We start from the raw sequence: 18,929 nt of genomic DNA on the forward strand, positions 1-18,929 counted from the left end.
GTGCATGCACACTACTTCAGATAGTGCAGTGTTTCTCAACCTTTTTTGGGCCACGGCACACTTGTTCCATGAAAAAAAATCACGAGGCACGCCACCATTAAAAAAGTTAAAAAATTTAACTCTGTGCCGCCCTATATTGACTATATAATTATGACTGTAAGAAACACTTGCCAATTGCTGTGTTGGTTGCAATCTCCTGTAATAAGGCTTCACAAGCCGCTGATTTCCCTGCCAGCACAATCCTTTGCTCAGCAAGTTTCAGGTTGAGCTCATCCAGCCAGCTTCTTTAAGTTTGTCTAAAACCACCCTCCAGTCGTTTGCACTGAGCTTTGGAAAAGAGGAGGAGAAATATTGCTTTCCGGTGGGTTAGTGTTGTTCATTGGCGGCCGCCAGGCACATGACAATGCAAATCGCCCTTCTCGTTGCCGCACGTCGCGGCACACCAGCCAGCGTCTCGCGGCACACTAGTGTGCCACTGAACAGCAGTTGAGAAACGCTGAGATAGTGTATCTGAAGAAGTGTGCATGCACACGAAAGCTCATACCAAAATATAAACTTAGTTGGTCTTTAAGGTGCTACTGAAGGAATTTTTTTATTTTGCTTCAACTCAGACCAACACGGATACCTACCTGTTCCTGATAAAGGTCTGCCTTTAGGTGTCTGCTAAAGGTTGTGTAGTTCTTTATCTCCTTGACGGGAGCAGATTCCACAGGGAGGCCACGGCTGCTGTGAAGGCCCTCTGCCTAGTTCATTTCTTGCAGTCAGGGAACTGCCAGACTACAACCCTCGGAGTTGTAGTCCAAAGAATGGAAGGTAGCAAGGGTGGGGAAGAGTATATCCTGGATGTTTTACAATGTGCTTATGCTGCAACATCCTGATTTTTCTGTTGCAGCACATCTGCACAGCAGGGAATTCCTGTGGGTGTACAGTCCTCTCATTTCACCCCAAGATAGCATTGCAGAATTAACTAAAGTCACCCAAAGTGCTCTGGATCATGAGATTTAAATATCAAACAAGATGTCTGTGATAGCCAGTATGTACAAGTTATAAACCCAATGGGTTTTACTCAGTGTACTCACTGGAATTAATAGTCCTAACTTAGTAACAAGTTAATTGTTTAATTAATTTCACTGGGTCTACTCTTGAGTAAAACGTAACTGACTACCACTCAATAGGTACAGTCAACACAGCCCATTGATTTCAACAGGCTTAAGCATGCTTACGCTATGTGTTGGGGTGTGGCCAGTGGATATTTCTTCCCAATCCCTGCACATATTAAAAATTATGCAGTCTTGATTTCCACATGAAGGTTTACTCCCCATATGGGACAGCTGCATATTCGTGCATTGCAGGGGGTTGGACTAGAATAGTAGATGATTCTCAGGGTCCCTTCCAACTGTACAATTCTTCGATTCTATGCACATGGAAATAGAAAAGGAGACAGCTTACAAGGATGGAACTGAGAAGCTGTTTAATAGAAGCCGGTGAATCAGGTAATACTACAGTGAGCTTTTGAAGTCTAGAGTTTAAAAATAATGATTTGATTCATCTACTTAAGAAAGCAGGGTGGAAACACAGAAACAGAACTTAACATGAGGCAAGAGTAAAAATGCAGTAATTAAACATTTGGTGCTTTTTATGAACTTTAATACCCTAACAGCGCAATTCCATAACTATTTACTTAGAAGAAAGTCCCAATAAGCTCACTGGGGCTTATTTCCAGGTAAGTGAGCCTAGGATTGCAGCCTAAATGAAGCAGCACATGATTTAAAGGTTCTTTTAAACAAACAAACAAAACCAGAACATTTCAAAACAGGCCATTTAATTTTTTAAAAAATGTATGATTGTTTGCTATGCTTTGGTGTTCCACTTGTTTTTGTTTTTGTTCTTGCCAAATAAGCGTTATTATGCATTCATGTTCTTTTCAAATGTTTGGCATTATAGTGAGATCTCATATCTTTCCTCAGATTAAATTTGGCACCACATACGCCACATGTATAGAGGTGAACATCCATGTGCTGCTCGAGTTGTTCGTTATTTGGGAAAATCTGAAAGCAGACCTGGCATATTGTCTCTCCAGCTGACAGGTGGGATATCATGTGCCGGACATGATCGTGCTTCCGGAAGTTTCCTTGGTCACAAATGGAACAGACATACCTGGCCATACCCTTGTGCATGTCGTTGTGAAGGCGCAACTGGCGCTCTCTTAGGAACTGCTTGCCACACGTCTGGCAAGCAAACTGCTTTTCCTTGGTATGCACCGTGTAGTGTTCCCGTAAGTGGCAACGCTGATAAAAGCCCTTCCCACAAAGATTGCAGAAATGCTTGCGCCGGTGGTCTCTTTCATTCTCTTCCATCATGGCATTCTTAAACAGATCTTGATCCAGGCAGCTGGACATGTGCTCAACCACCAAATTCTCCGTCTCGAAACGCAAGCCGCAATTAGGGCACCGGAAAGGGCAGGCTGAATCCCTGTAGAGCTGTTTCTTTGGAAGACTGTTCATCTGGAAATGGCCGTCTCCGAACTCATCCAGCATCTCCACGTACATCATCTCCTGTATTTCAGACTGCTCCTCGGGGCTTTCTTCCAAGTCAATTTTCTCCTCCATGTTCCTTAAGCCGTTGGTGGTCAAGTCTTGGGGCTCCCCGCAGGACTGCGCGTGATCCTGCAACTGGCGCCCTTTCACCAATATCTGGCCACATTTCCCACATGCACATATGTTTTCTATGTGCTTGGACAAGTAATGAGAAGAGAGGTCTTCCTCGGTGATTGTCTGCCCGCACAGTTCACAGGACGCGTTTTCCGGGCCCTCCTCGACGGCACTGACTTTACTGCTAAGGACCCTGGCGCTTCTAAAATATTTCCTGGCCTCCTCATCGATAGGCATGTGAGGTTTTAAGAAAGCTTTCCTAACACGCCTGTTTTCACTGACCTCTTCCTCAATGTAGTACCTGTAAACCGGGTCGTCGTCATCCAGTTCGTCATTGTCGGTGGAATCGTTGCCGTCCGTCACCTTAATAATGTTAAACTCTTTCATGTCGTCAATGGGGTCGTCCTCTGGCTCCACCTTGACAATGATCCTTTTCCTCTCCATGGCTCGGCTCCGCTGTTTGCCCAGTGCCTCCAATGAAACGGTACTGCCTTTCCCGCTAGTTACATTCGACGCTGGGGAGGACGACCCATCTGTCGCTTGGCTTGCCTCTGCTTTGAATTTGTCTAGCTGGGGTGACGGGGTTTTAAGGGCGGGGTCTCTCTCGCCACCGTCTTTCTTATCGGCCCCGTAATACCTGGCGTTCTGATAGGAGTGCCTGTTTGTGCAGGACATGATGTGCTCGTCCAGCAGCCGCTCGCAGCTGAAACTGAAGCCGCAGCCGTCGCAGGTGAAGCTCCTCCCAAAGCGGCGCGATATGGACACTCGGTCTTTGGCCTTGCGCGCAGCACTCCCTTTGCAGATCTCCAACGGCTGCTCGGATAAGCTGCTCAGCTGCAGAGCTTCGTCGCTGACCTCCCTGCTCTGGGATGTGCTCACCGTTGAACTTGGCGGCTCAGCGACGCACCTGCTCGCTTCGCTCCCGCTTCGGGCCAGCGTCTCTTCGTACATCCGCACGCCAAAGACCATTTTGCTATTCTGGGTGCTGGAAGCGGAAGAGGAGCACCCCAGACCCGAGGAGTTTGTGTCCTGTATATCTTCCAGGCATTCTGGCACGTTGTACAGCTGCAGCGAGTTCATGGCCACCTTGAACTGCTCAAAGTTATTGGGGGCCGTGGCGATTTTCCCCAGGTACATGAACTGCAAAATGAGATCAAAGCACTCAGCCGTGATCTTCATGTTGCTGAGGTTCAGCTGTGCCGTGCTGTGCTGCTGGCTCATGAAAAACATCCTGAAATAAGAGCTGCAGGCGGCAAGGACGGCTTTGTGCGCCTGGAAGTAGATGTCGTCAATCGCAATGCAGCAGTCGCAGAGGAAACCCCACTCTCTTTGGTTGTTGAGCTGCTGGAGGACATAGCTGCTGTGGCTGGTCCTTGCCATCTTGCGCCGGAATCACAGGCCTGTGCAAACAAGAGGAAAAGGGAGGAGGAGGAGAGAAAATAAATATATACAATTATCAGCTAGGTTTTTACAACTGAAACAAGAGCCCCACTACCTCATGATCCTAACCAAGGAATGGCCAACGTCATGGTACCCTTCCGGTGCTTCTGTTGGACTCCATCTCCCGTTAGCCCCAGCCAGCATGCCAAATGGCCAGGGATGATGGGAGTTGTAGTCCAGCAACATCTTTGTTGGTTATCCTTGCCCTAACTGATTACCATACTAGCCAAGGAGGAATGCATTTTGATAAGCTTCTGGCGCCAAATGAGAGGTACAGGAGACCTCAGGGAATCTGGGTTGTGTGTGGGGGTGGGGTTTACTCACTGGCTTCTCTGCCTCTACCCAGGGTAATAAGCAGGCAGGCAGGCATCTGTGCCTATGTGGGGCCCACCTGTATGCCAACTTGGGTTCCATGACAGAAAGGTGGGATATAAAAGTAGGAAGATTAAATGAATAAAAATACTTGCAGGAGCTGGAGAGGGTAGGCTGTGATCCTAGAAATCCTAGGCGGGAGAAAAAGCTTCATTGAAATCAACGAGCCTTAAGAGCCTGGTGACACATCGCACATGCTGTGTGAAAAGTATCCATGCCTAGTGGAGCTCAGCTTGTTGAGATTTCCCCCCTGAAGGCTGGCGGCACGGGATTTCAAGCTACCGCACAGAGAAGCCAGAGTGTGTGCTCAGGTCTCACAAGGTCCCAGAGAGAAGCAGATGCTTCTTTGGCACAGCTCAGCAACTAACCTTTCCAATGAGTTGGGAGGGGTATGTTCCAGGGAAAATTAGCCCCTGGAAGATAATAAGAGATAAAGAGAAGAAAAACAAGTGGCCAGCAGCTCCTCCTTTCTTGAATGTTTGCCCACCCTCTCCTCAAGTTTTCTCTAGCTGGCTCCTGGTAGCAAATTCTCTAGCTGGCTCCTGGTACCACACTCCTTGGTAGCAAATTCCACTGCCTGACAGTAAGAGCTGTTCGGCAGTGGAATTTGCTACCAAGGAGTGTGGTGGAGTCTCCTTCTTTGGAGGTCTTTAAGCAGAGGCTTGACAGGCATATGTCAAAAATGCTTTGATGGTGTTTCCTGCTTGGCAGAGGGTTGGACTGGATGGCCCTTGTGGTCTCTTCCAACTCTATGATTCTATGATTCCTGGGAGTCTTCAGTAGTCTTAGAAGGCAAGATTTGTGGTCTACATGTATGAGTAATGCACAGGTTCCCAGCTGTTTTAGACCTGGGGAATTATTTTGAAGCCTTCGAAAACACCATGGACACTGCTGCAAAACAGCTGAATGATTTAAATCAGCCTTTTTTTTCTTATTAATTTCAGTCATCTAAATAAAATCCATCCATCCTGCCAGCCACTGCCAATATGTAATTAAAATAAAATAAAATCAGGAGGGGCAGAGCACGAAGCAGAAGGTCCAAGGGCAGTGCAGTGTCTAAAAGCACCACGCTGCAGGACCCTAGGAAGAACATCTTGCCATGCTCTTGTTTCCAAGGAATTGTCTTCAGAATTACAGCAAAAGGGTATTATGTGCTGCAGCGGGAACTGGAGTGAAGCAGGCAAGATATTATGCTGTGCTAATTATGCAAGTCAAAAAGACCTGGTTTCTAGTATTCCGGCTGGCTGGTCCAATCCCAAGGCCTCATCCTGGTTACTAGTCACAGGAGCTGATGGGCTTCCATTAATGCACAGCTTCTAGAGAAACAGGGGCCACTTCCTGAGGTAATATAAGCAGTAAAGCTGTGTTGAAACTCTTGCCCCAATGCAGCCCAGGGCAGGTGTGCTCAACTACTCAAAAAGCACATTGCAGAGATTTGTAGCCATCCTGTTTTTCTTGCTAAGCGGGCTGCATTTTGGTTTTAATCAACTCATACCATTGCCGCTCCCCTGTCATGTGACAAAAAAAGTACCAAGTTTTCAGCTGTGAGGGCTTTAAAAGGATGGGGGGGGAGACTCAATTCTCCATGGTGGAATCTCCAAACCGCACTGTACGATATTTTAGGACGATGGTTGTTACTTCAGCTCTGCACATTGCAGAAAGGCCACATGTGCTGCATTTGCAGTGCGCGCAATATGTTTCAGCTTCTGTTAACAGCAGACACTTGGAAATGTGATTTGGCTTTGCTGCTTGGCTGAGAAATGCTATAGGGTCATTCAACCATTCCAATATTTGGGGGGGGGGTCAAGAACATTACAGTAATGATGAAACTGATCTAGTGCTTGCCCATCAAAATCACCTAGAGTCTCTCTCTCTCTCTCTCTCTCTCTCTCTCTGGGTGTGTTGGGGTGATAATTGACTCTTCCCATAGCAGCTTTATTCCTCTACTACAGTGATGGCCAAACTTGGCCCTCCAGCTCTTTTGGGACTACAGTTCCCATCATCCCTGACCACTGGTCCTGTTCGCTAGGGATGATGGGAGTTGTAGTCCCAAAACAGCTGGCGGGCCAAGTTTAGCCATCACTGCTCTACTATCTTCTGGGACATATGGATGTCAACAACCACCAACATATTTTGTCCTTGTTTGGGACGGTGGTGAAAACGAATCCATGTCTCATTTAGGATTTTCCCATTCTCTGTGCCTGTTTGGCCATGCAGGAACTATTTAAAATGCTCATCTTAGGACATATTAGAAGCAGTTTGCTGAAACCATCATGAGCTGCAAACAGTGAAGACGTGCTTTCTAAAGGCTCATGGAAAAATACCGATTTCGTTAAGGAAATTCCTAAGCAGAGCAAGGCGATCCCAAGTGCTCCAGCAGCTTGTTTCTCCCTCTTCATGTTCACAGGATCATGTCCTGCTTTCCCCCTCTCATGTGCACCCTCCTCGCCTTCCCCTTGCAGAGCTAACTATGGTTAGCAAAACATGCAGGTTTGTAGCCATGAATAGAACTTGGTTAGAATTAAGATAAATGCACACGTCATGTTCTCTCTGATAATGCAAAGAAGAGCAAATTTGCTGAAGGGGGCAGGGAAAGAGAATATGATCCTGGCGGGGTGTTCCTAATTGTGATTAGGAGAAGGGGCAACTTTACTTCTGCGCTGCGGTCCTTAGCCCTTTTTGCTAAAGAAAACCATTTGCCAGCTTTCACATTCCCCCAACCCAAGCTCTGCCAAACAAGCATGCGAGGAGTTTGTTACTGAGAGGCTGGAGCTCCACCGTACCACAATGCGATCTCTCCATAGTCTCCAAAAATAGGCAGGCTTGCTGCCAAAAGTGGGACAGAGCTACGGCAAATATGCTGGATTCCTAATAATGAGAGAGACGTCGCTGTTGCAAAACAGGACGGCTGAGAAGGGCCTTTCATGAGGCCTGGCAAATGCATCCACAGAGGTTACAAGTCTGCATATTATTATTGTTGTTGTTGTTACTTGCCACGCAATGCAGAAATAGGCTATTTACAAAAGGAATCTCTATAGAGTCAAAAGCACAGCAATCATCAATATACTAACGCTAGTTAGAAGAATTAAAAGAGCAGGAATGATAGAATCACAGAATTGTAGAATTGGAAGGAACCCCAAGAATCTTCTAGTCCAGGGGTGCACTACTTGCGACCCTCCAGATGTTTCTGGACTACAACATCCATCAGCCCCGGACAGCACAGCCAGTGATGAGGGGTGATGGGAGGTGTAGTCCAAGAACATCTGGAAGGCCACAGGTTTAGCACCCCTGATAGTCCAACGACCTGCAGTGCAGGAATCTCACCTAAAGCATTCATGATAGATGCCCACCCAACCTCTACTTAAAAAGTCTAGATAGGGGCTCTATGTCAGCGTTTCTCAACCGCTGTTCCCCGGCACACTACTGTGCCGCGGGACGCTGGCTGGTGTGCCGTGACGTGAGAAGGGCGATTTTGCAGCATCGTGGTCCCCTTTCGCTCTAGCTGCAGGAAGCCGGCCAGAGCCTCCCCCTTTTTTTTTTGCAAATAAATTTTGGGAAGGAGACCGAGGGAAAGCCGCCCGCTTCTCTCTCACGCCGCTTTACGGCTGCTGAAACCCCCCCCCCGAGAGAGCAGCGCCGCCGTACAGCGCCCAGGCTCCCTCCTCTCCCAAGGTAAAGGGATCCGCCGCCGAGAGTGGGAGGGGGGAGAGGGGGCGGGGGGAAGGAGGAGCGCAGGCGAGAGCTGGTGGGCAGAAAAGTTGGCCAAGTCGCGGCAAGGCGAGGCAGGCACGCGTGCAAGTAGCGGATCGCGAACTGCGAGGCGCCAACCCGGCAGCGGAGAGCTAGAGCGTGCGAGGAGGGAGCGCACGCAGGCGCCGCCGCCGCTCTTCCAGCCCAGCTGCCATTCTCCCAACACTAAGCGCTCCCCTCTCCCCTCCTTCCTTTTATCCCACATCCCCATCTTTGCCTCGCTTTCTCCCGCCCTGCCCGTGGCCGCAATGAGCTTGACCCGCCGGAAAGCAATATTTGGCAAGTGTTTCTTACAGTCATAATTATAATATAGGGCGGCAAAGAGTTAATTTTTAAAACTTTTTTAATGTTGGTGTGCCTCGTGATTTTTTTTCACGGAACAAGTGTGCCGTGGCCCAAAAAAGGTTGAGAAACACTGCTCTATGTGACAAACAGGTTGTTCATCTGCTTGGCATGCAGAAGGTTCCAGGTTCAATCCCCAGCATCTCCAGGAAGGATTGGGAGAGCTCCTCCATCAGAAGCCCTGGAGAGCTGCTGCTGCTGCCAGCCAGTGTAGACAAAAGTGAGCCCAGCAGACCTGTGGCCTGACTTCGTGCAAGACAGCAGTTTCAACAGAAGCAAATGCATACTCAGCATTAATCCAGTTTACAAAAGCTTTCCTCTTGGGCGGCAGGGAGATGGTTCTCTAGCCTCAGAAAACCAGGTGCCAGTTCACATACGTCAACAGCAGCCCAACATATGGAGCAAATTGCCACCATCCATTAGAGCAACGAATACAACACGATGGAGATCTGTTTAAGTAAACTAGCAAACTAGGGGGTGGTAGCAAACAGTGTTTCCTTTTTTTTGCAAATATCCGTATCCCAATCTTCCTCCAAAGAGTTCAGAGCGGCTTTTCATGGAGGTTGCCTCATTTCATTCTCACAAGAAGGCAGGCAGGAAATAAGAGGGAGGGAGAAGGACAGGAAGACAGATGGGCAGGGAAACCGCTCAGCGGAGCTTCATGGCTGAGTGGGGATATGAGCAGGGTTTCCTGCAGCCAAAACAAACTCTCTTCCAAACTGGATACTTATCTCCCATGCCTTCTTTTATCTCTAGCCTGAGTTAACCGCAGTCAGACTTCTGACTTGACGTATGCCTTTTCAGCGAGATACCAATGGCTTCCAATACATTGGAAAATCCTAAGTTGCAATTGTTCATAAGGTATATTCTTCTATGAGGTGTGCAAGAGAAACATTGCCATCACTTTTACAGTTTATTTACACACACACACACACTACTGCTAGAGGACAAGAATCCCAAGACTACATTAAATGTAGCCAAATTCTGTGTGTCTGCAATCAATCGCAGGAAGCAAGTGGTATCCCATAATGATCAAACCCCTAAATGTTAACTACAGGGGGTACACTAATAACTAATTTAAATTTTTATATTTAAATCCTTGTTATATTCATACTGTCCTTTGTATTTTTGATATGTTTTATGATCTGTGATATTGTGCGTGTTGATGCTGGTCTGCGACCATATTAATAAATTCATTCATTCACACACACGCAGGACAGTGCACCATGAGAAAGGTGGAATTTCTTTTTATTATTATTATCACAACAACCCTGTAAGGAAGGTTAGGCTGAGGAAGACTGAATGGGAACTTGCAGCAGAGCCTTCAGTAAGGGTGTCCCTGAACAGCATTCCTATTGAGATAAAACAGGTTCCCACTCTCTGTACTTTCCAAAAACAACCAAAGACGTTTTTGTTGTTGTTGTTTCAACGAGCTTTTCCAGATGAATGAAAAAAGTCTCTGCCTTAGATGTTCATTTTGTACCTTTCCCAGTTGTTTTTGTACCGTTTTTGAGAACGGCTTCTAGCTGTTCCTATGGTCAGGCACGGCTCTAGGTATAGTCCCGGTGGCGCGGGGCCGGCAGGGGGGGCGCTCGCGGAGAAGCTGCGCGGGCGCCGGAGCGATCTCCGCGCCTCAGCACCAGGGCGCCCGACCTGCTTTTGACGGCCCTGCCTATGGTGGTGTCTGTCAACCTCCTCTAGACATATTTTAAAAGGGTATTCCTATGTCAGTTAATTAAGAAGAATAATTAAGATAAAATAATGGCCCAAGGAAGCTTCGTAGCTCAATGGGAAAATGAACCTAGGTCTCTGTAGGGTGCAACCAACGAAGCACTTTAGCTGCACGTTGCTCATCCATTCCCACACAAAATCTCCCATTTATGTTCGGGGATCATAGAATCACAGAATTGTAGAGTTGGAAGGGACCCTGAGGGTCATCTAGTCCAACCCCCTGCAATGCAGGCATTTCAACTGAAGCACCCCCAATATCTGCTTAAAAACCTCCAATGAAGGAGAGTCCACAACCTCCTGAATAATGCGTCGTGTTTATACAGTGTGCAAAGCACTCAATAGGTGTTCCTGTCTTGTAATCTTTAAAACACATTGAGGGATCTGTGAAGGGGGGTTAAGAGGTGGGTGAGTGTAATGGACTGAGGCTAACAGGCAAAAAGCCACATATAACGAGTTTGTGGCTGGGGCCAGAGTCTAATCACAGACACTCAGGCTTTTAGGGCCAAAGGAGACAAGGAAGTTCCCTGGTCAAATTTCCAGAAAGCTCAAAAGCAGCTGCCAGGAATAGGGAGGCACTGATCCCAATCAGAGCAGTAGCAAGAGGGAGCCTGTGCGCGTTTAACTCTTTTCTTCCACACTGCTTTCCTCGTCTAAAGCATGGGTAAGCAAACTCAGGCCCGGGGGCCAGATCCAGCCCAATCAGCTTCTCAATCTGGCCCACGGACGGTCCAGGAATCAGCGTGTTTTTACATGAGTAGAATGTGTCCTTTTATTTAGCTGCATCTCTGGGTTATTTGTGGCGCCTGCCTGGAGTTTTTACATGAGTAGAATGTGTGCTTTTATTTAAAATGCATCTCTGGGTTATTTGTGGGGCATAGGAATTTGTTCATCCCTCCCCCCAACATATAGTCCAGCCCCCCACAAGGTCTGATCTGAGGGTCAGTGGACCAGCCCCCTGCTGAAAATGTTTGCTGACCCCTGGTCTAAAGCATTCCTCCAAAGGTGCGAAGAAAAAGAAAAATGCAGGTTCCTGTATCTGCAAGCTGGATGTCCGGGGGCAAGGCATTTCGATCAGGAATGCAAGGCGAGAGGAAAGGGCTGCTGCCCCGTGCTAACCCAACTCTTCCTCCCCTCCCGCCCCACAACTGCTTTTACATCCTTACAGACAAACAAGACCCACGGGAAGATCAACACACCTGCTTGGTGCCACTTCTGCCCTTGACCACAATGCTACAGCAAGCTCAGCATCCCTCCTCAAACCAACGCAGGATGCTTCATGTGTCAACCAACATCCACACAACATCTCGAACCTCCTAGAGGACAGCCTGTGTCAGAAGAAGAGAAAAAGAGGAGCTCTGGGTGGGTGGCTTAGGAGGACAACATGCCTCTTGCCAATGAAAGGAATAGATGAGATTAAAGTAAGCAAATTTAGGGAGCTCGAACTAAAATTCTTTCTAAAATGGTATAGAACTCCGGCCCAGCTAGCTAATATGATACCAGGATTGAACCCTAACTGCTGGCACTGTGAACAAGCCAAGGGATGGTTCTCCCATATGTATTGGGAATGCCCAGAGGTAGGGGGATTTTGGAATAAAATCCTTAAGGTTATTAATGAAGTTTTTAAAGTGAAGCTACCTATAGACTTCAATCTTATGACAATGGGTATACTAGGAAACACGGCCATAGAGAAAGGTGACCAGCACACCTTCAAAGCAATGATAAGGTACTAGCAGGAAAGGCAACAATAGCTCTAGGTTGGAAAGACAGAGAAAAATGGACAGTAGAGGTGTGGACTAATTATTTGTTTGAATTTATTCAGTCAGACATCGTGGCAGTAATGTCACAGGAAATAACATGGAAGGCCAAGTCTACTATTATGAGGACCAGATGGAACCCCTATCTTCAATGGATAACAACTACTGGACCAGAAGACATTCAGTGGAAATTAAAGACATTGTGCCCGTGGCTGAGGACAACTGTTTGAACCCTTCCAATGGATTATGGGTGGGGGAGGGGGTGGGAAGGGAAAGGAAAGGAAAAATGGTACGGGAAATTAAAAATTGGAAGGAGAGAATATAATGTATGTAAAAATTCTCGTACTTCAATAAAAATCTTAAAAAACAAAACAAAACATGCCTCTTGCCACAGGTGCTGGCATGGCTTGAGGAATGCAAGGAACTGCCTTATACCAAGCCAGACCATCGGTTTGTCTGGAGCATTATGTATACACTGACCAGCAGCAGCTCTTCAAGCAGGAGTCTCTCTCTCCCGATCCTGAAATTTGTAATCTACGTCATGCAAAGTTGACGGGTGCTCTGCCGGTGCGCCCTTCCCCGATCTGAGCCGACTCGCTTCCTAAACTTTGTTATCACCATCCTTTCCGCATCCTTCCGACACCCTCCTAACAACTGTGAGCCAGTCGTAGCTGCGGCGTCGCTCCTTCCCCGACCGTGAGGCTTCTGCTATAGAGCACTGGAAAAATCAATAAACTTGAAATGAATTGCAAAAGGGGCGGAGAGGGGGGGCCTTAACGCAGGAAACGCAGCAGAGGCGAGCAATGCCTTCCAAGCCAAGGAAGACTCCCAGCATCTCCTCCTGTTTTCCCTTCCGCAAGAGCGGTTGCCTAAGCAGCGAGAGCTCCAGTCCACATGTCGCTCATGACATCACCGGCTATATTGGTTTGCAACAGACAGTCGACGGAGCAGCAATGGGCAAAAGCACCCACACACAAAATGCGGTGAGAAAGCATGCAGGGGGGAACGGATTCTGCCTCCGAGAAACTTAACAGGGAGATGCAAAGCGGTCTTCTCGCAAGTTATCTATCAGCCGGTCAGGCACACACTGGCTTCCTGCTTCTGCAACTTGTCCTCCATTCTCATCCGCCCACCTCTCCACCCGCTAATGCAAGAAGAGCGTTTCTTTGAAATGAAGAAGAAATTCTGCCACAGTATTTGTACAATTCCCTAAGCGTCACGGCTCCGGCTGGCTGAATGCACTAAGGCAGCACTGAGAGAGGTTTCCCAGGCTTGCATTGCCCGAAAGGGACAAAAATAAAAAACAAATATTTGTTGGTTGGAGGCCAACTAACAGAATGTTTCTGAGCAAATTAAGCCAAGAGTAATTCTGCAAAGAGAAGAGAGATACTGATTCTCTGGGACTGGTGAGGCCTGGGTAAAGGGGGCTCGGTTTTTTCGAGAGGAATGTCATTCCCAAACTTCTGAGCCACAGGATTAAGAAGGGGGGAAACATTTCATTCTTGCAACCCAAAAGTGGTTTGCTTTTCGGCAGGGGCGGCATGGCGGGGAACCTGCTGAGGCTCACCCCTCAACTGCAGACTCCTGGAGCCCCCTGATTTCTTCCCCGTAGCTCAGGGGCAGAGCACATGCCTTGCATGCGGAAGGTCCCAAGTTCAATCCCTGGCGTCTCCTGATAAGGCTGGAGAAAGCTCTTGCTTGTAATCCTGGAGAGCCATTGCCAGCCACTGCAGATGATACTGATCTTCCCAAGTTACTAGTCCAGCGTGTTTCATGCCCACCTCGCTGAAGGCATTTTAAAACATTGAGGACTGGCTACTAAAGCGCCTTCTGTGCAAATTACATCTATACCCCACCTTTCCTCCAAGGAGCTTGGTTCTTTTCCATCCCCATCCCCCGCCACTACAACAACCCTGCGAGGTAGGTTAGGCTGAGAGACAGCGCCTGCGCCAAAGTCGCCCAGTGAGCTTCATGTCTGAGTGTGGATTTGAACCCCATTCTCGCAGGTCTAGCCTGCCTGACAGTCTAATCACTACACAAACCCCGGCTTGTCTTTGTCCCCATGTTGCTAAGTGCAGCCTGAAACCTACGCAGCACCCAGGAGAGCTCATTCAATTATCAGAGCAAGCTGGTGCATGTCTGGGCTGCCTGCAATCCTATTAGGCATGGAAGCAAGAACCACTGAACTCAGGGAAGAGTAGTGAGCAGACATGCAAGAACTGCATTGCAAGACCAATCTCTCCTGCTGCGCTGCACTTGAGATGGAGCCCAGTGGAATCTGATCAAATGCAGGTTTTTGTGGCTTAAGAATCAAGGCAGCTTTTCTCTTCCCCCAACCCCATGGCTGTGTTCCAACATCAAGCCTGTCCAAGAGCCCTGAACAACTCAAAGGCTGGCTCTTTATTTTGCACTATCTCAGCTGGTCTTACTAAAGGTCTGGCCCAACTGTGCAAGGCTTCCTTAGATTCCAAGGATCAGTTCTCCCAATAGGGAGGTGACAGGAAATAATGCATGGGGAAATCTACCACAATGCAGAGGGTGAAGTTTTCTTGTCAGTGTCACGTCCAGATAATTACTTTAACCATAGATGCATGGAGTCTGGTAACATTCAGTGGTACACTTTTAGCATGCAAAAGTGTCCTGGGTCAATCCCAGGCATCTCCAGACAGAGCAGGGCAGCAGTCCTGCTTTGAACCCTAGACAGTTGCTGCCACTTAGTGTAGACAATATTAAGCTAGATGGACCCTGGGTCTGGCTCTATAGGAGGAAGCTTCCTGTGACCCTAAGATTTCTCACAATGTTGGATTCTGCTCCTGCATTGTTGAGAATAAGACCATGAAAAAACTTCCGTGTCTGGTCGCCTGCAGAAAACTCCTGCTCACCACAGGCGACCAAGTCAGCGCAATACTATTCTGAACAAGGGGCCTGTGAAAAATACATGGATGGACACAAGAAGTAACCTTATGGCACATTAGACCATACATCGGCAACCTCTGGCCCATAGGCCGTATACAGCCCACGAGCCGCCCAGGCACCAGGCACCGAGCCGCCCGCTTGGCAAGTCCCCCGCCTGCTGCGCTAAACTGGCACAGTGCGGCACGGCAACTTGCCGAGCGGTGCCGGAAATGGCGCCTGCGCCAACACTGTAAATCGCGCCTGCGCAGCTGCAGAAGTGATTTCCGGCGCTGCGGACATGCGCAGAAGCTGTTTCCGGCCCCCCGGACATGGGCAGTGCGCCAGAAATCGCTTCTGCGCATGTCCGGCCCATGGACGATAGTCCGTGGGAATGCCCACAGCTGGAAAACGTTGCCGACGCCTGCATTAGACTATCCATCCAAATAGCCGAGTACTGGTTTTAACTGGTGATGCTAGGGAAGAATTGAACCAGTGTTAGAAACTCAAATATATAATCTAGGTGCTCCTTAAACCAGGGTTACAGTCACCAAAAGGAATGCCTAGTTGCCATTTTGGGGGCAGACAGCTTGAAAGTCTCACTTTTCAATGAGACTTTTTGGTTCCTGAAATTCATTCTGTTTGTGCAGATAAAAAATATAGCAGGTAGAATTCTACAGGATGTGTTGCTAGTGTGTGCAAACAGTCAGGATCCAAGGATCCCCAGGCATGCAACTCCAGATGGTAGAGATGTCAGGCGCCTTCCTGGCACCCGGGCACCTTCAGTTGGTTGCAGGTGGCCAATAGCCATGTGCAAAACGTGCCTGGCAATTTTTGAGTACTGGATTGAACCTGAGACCGTCTGCATGCATGGCATGTGTTCCACCACTAAAGTATGAGGCTTTAGTATAAGAGCACACCTGGAAGAAGGGGTGTCCTTTCCTAAGTGCCCCTTTTTCAGAGGTTGCAGACACTTGAGAACAGATTTTATACATTCTGAACTTCCCATCTTGCACTGCTGCCATAGAAACATAAAAAACCAAACCAAAGTTACCTTTGACAACCAATAAGCCTCAGCACCCCTTGGGCTTGACAGTTTCACTGGAGTGAATCAAATTTGGAAGAAACAGAGCGTGGGGTAGAGCAGAAACATACCTATAAATTTACAACCACAAATCTCAGGGCAGTTTGTAGCAAAGTGAGAAGAAAGCAGTTCAAGGAGTATTCCCCCTCCCCCAGCAGAGTACAGTATCCTAAAGGGCCATGGTTTTTAAGGTAGGCCATATTCAGAGCCTGGATAGCTTGGTTAGAGTGTGGTGCTGATAATGCTAAGGTTGCAGGTTCAATCCCCACATGGGACAGCTGCCTATTCCTGCATCGCAAGGGGTTGGCCTAGATGATCCTCAGGATCCCTTCCAACTCTATAATTCAATGATTCCAAGAGTGGGGACGGGGACTGTGACTTGTGAACTGCAGACCTTGCACATTCACCAAAGCAGGACAAGCGTCTAGATCAGGGGGGGTCCAGCAGTCCTCAATGTTTTGGTGGCCTTCAGCAACATCTGACGCCTTGCCCCAGCCCTTGCACTGCCTTCCCAAAACCAGGTAAGCCAGGCTCTGCGCATTGGGAAGGACGTGCCCATCTTCCCAAAGCCTAGTTCGCATTTTCCCAGCTTGGGGAAGGAAGTAGGAGGGCTCTAGGATCCTGCCAGAGCCTCATGCCTCCTTCCTTGGGAAGGCAGCATGAGGGCTGTGTGTGTGTGTGTGTGTCCAATTATAGCTTCGTCACCCACCACCCGGTCCGGGGTTCGTGCCCAAGTACTTTTGCGGCCCACTTGGTATGAAAAGTTACCAGCGCCGGACGAAATGCCCGTGGGACCTCGGCTTTAAGAGAGCAGTTGGATCTCCCGGATCCACGGCACTGCCTCGATCTCCCCCGCCGCTCCCGATCCCCGGACCCAAGTTTTGCCGACCCTCCGCGCAGCAGAGGGAGCTACGCCGCCAGGGGCGCCCTGCCGCCTCGCCCCTCGCCCTCCCCTCTGCCGCAAGGAGAGCGCCGATGGCGGCGCAGGGCGCAAGCCACATGGCTCCAGCGGGGCAGGGCGGGGAAGCAGCCCCAGAGGCCTCGGCCGGGAAGCCCCGATGCAGCCAAGGCCGGGCGTGCCAGCTAGCGCCGCCTTTCCCTCTCTGGAGCGCGCGCAGGAAAGAGAGAGAGACGAGGACGGAACCAGCCTCTCCAAACAGGCGCACGCAGGGGCGGCTGCCCGAGCGCGCTTCTCCGTCTGCGATCGGGCGCTGCCCTTCCGCGATCGCGCTGCGCTCGGCTTCCCCCAGGCCCGAGGCCTCGCCCCGGCTGCAACGCGCCTCGCTCCGGCGCTGCGCCACCGAGGAAGGCTCTCTACTCCCGCGGCCTGCGCAAGTTCTAACCGGGGAAGCGAGCGCCGCGCCGCCGTGGTTGCCCCCCGCGCCCCACTTACCCGAGGCCGATGCAGGCATGCAGAATGCGCGCGCGCGGGGGGGGGGAATCCGGGAGAACAAGGCAGGCGAGCCGCGCGGGGGCTCGAAGGGCAGCCAGCTGCTCTCCCGGCGCCGCGGCCGCCTTCTCCGGCTGCAGCAACAAAGGACTTCCGCCCCCGGCCGCGCCTGCTGCTGCTGCTGCTTCCCTTGCTGCCGCCCCTGCTATGTTGCAGCAGAAGCAGCTCCGGCTCCGCCGCGACCGCACGGAGCCGCCGGACCCCTCCCCCCGGCTGGCGGCCAGCGAGCGGCGCCGGGCCCTGCTGGCGACGGCGGGTGCGGCCAGGGTGCAGCGGCCCCCCCCCCCGGCGCATCTTACTGCTCCGCGTTATCTTGCACGGTCCCATTCATTCCCCGTCTTTGGTGGGGAGGGGGTCCTCCGCCGGAGTGCCCAAGACCAGTGTGTCCATGTCAGGCTGTGCAAGGGGGGTGGGGTGGGGGACAGGACTTCAAAGGCACCCAGCCAGGGTGGATCTGCTATTAGAATTACGGAATTGTAGAGCTGGAAGGGACCCCAAGGGTCATTTAATCCAACCCCCTACAATGCAGGAATGATGCCCCTTAAACTTCATGGCCCCTAATCCTAGAGGGGCCCCAGAAGCGATTTTCGTCCACATTGCTTTAAAAGGGGAGGGACGCTCTTGTAGACTCAATTTCATCATTCTATGATGCATCTCCCTAATTTTTATCCCCTCCTCATAACTCGAAAACAGTAAGGAATAGGAATTTTTAATTTGCATCATTGACCTTGAAATAATCTAGTAGTACAGCAATTTTAATAAAAATCTGAGCTGTAGCAGTTAAGTGTTTTTTTTGAAAGTGTGATCTGTTGTGGAACAACCCCTTTGAAGAAGATAACAGTGGTTACTCAAACCTCGTTGCTGCTCGCAAAGGGGTCCCCATAACAGTTCAAGCTTATCAGCCCCCTGCCCCAATGTAGGTCTGCCTCTGGGGAGCTTTTCGAGGGTGGAGTTTCGGCAACAAGAATTACCAACTTATTTTTGCCCATTTTGGCATTTTTTGGATTTTAGAGACAGTGCCACCTGCTCCAGCCACTTCTCCCTACCACCCTCGGTTGCCTTTGCCTGGCTTTTCTGCCTCAGACAGGATGTCTAGTGTAATGAGGTGCTTCTGGACTACAATTCCTATCATCCTTGATTCCTGGCCATCCTGACTGGGAAGGATGGGAGTCAGGCGTCCATTAACAGTATACTGTAACACACGCACACACACCCTGGTGCTCTTTGGGTGAAGGGTGGCATATAAATTTAATTTGAAAATGCATAAATAATATCATTATGGGGATTGTAAGAGATTCTGGGAATGACAGGTGGTGAACTCTTCATGCCGACTTATTCTCTGTACCTTAGGAATGTAGGAAGCTGCCCTATCCCAAGTCAGACCAGTGGCGCACGTTTTGCCCGCACTAACTGGTAGCGCCGCTCCAGGGTTTCGGGCGAGGGAACATTCACAGCCCTCCCTG

General features: G+C 49.5%; 2 protein-coding genes across 5 annotated transcripts in view; both read right to left on the reverse strand.

The window, feature by feature from the left end:
* The window catches only part of PPP1R36 (protein phosphatase 1 regulatory subunit 36), a 68,141-nt gene extending 50,366 nt beyond the window's left edge, over positions 1–17,775 (reverse strand). Inside the window, exon 1 of the mRNA XM_035104627.3 lies at positions 17,410–17,775. Within this exon, the coding sequence (XP_034960518.2) occupies positions 17,410–17,760 (351 nt within the window). The 5' untranslated portion in view covers positions 17,761–17,775. The remainder of the gene's footprint in view (positions 1–17,409) is intronic.
* Positions 1,457–17,663, reverse strand: ZBTB1 (zinc finger and BTB domain containing 1). Of its 4 annotated transcripts, none has more exons than XM_088673752.1 (3): positions 17,410–17,663; positions 11,483–11,611; positions 1,457–4,051 (listed from the first exon to the last, which is right to left on the reverse strand). In XM_088673752.1, the coding sequence occupies exon 3, from the start codon at positions 4,029–4,031 to the stop codon at positions 1,914–1,916; it is 2,118 nt and encodes a 705-aa protein (XP_088529878.1). In that variant the 5' UTR covers positions 4,032–4,051; positions 11,483–11,611; positions 17,410–17,663; the 3' UTR covers positions 1,457–1,913. The 4 variants fall into 4 exon arrangements, with proteins under 4 accessions (XP_088529878.1, XP_034960468.3, XP_034960476.3 ...); XM_035104577.3 differs by lacking the exon at positions 17,410–17,663 and adding an exon at positions 12,521–12,960; XM_035104585.3 differs by lacking the exon at positions 11,483–11,611 and having other exon boundaries at positions 17,410–17,547.
* Positions 17,776–18,929: the final 1,154 nt, after the last annotated feature.

This window comes from Zootoca vivipara, chromosome 1, assembly GCF_965207765.1.
Source record: "Zootoca vivipara chromosome 1, rZooViv2.hap1.1, whole genome shotgun sequence".
Lineage (NCBI taxonomy): Eukaryota > Metazoa > Chordata > Lepidosauria > Squamata > Lacertidae > Zootoca > Zootoca vivipara.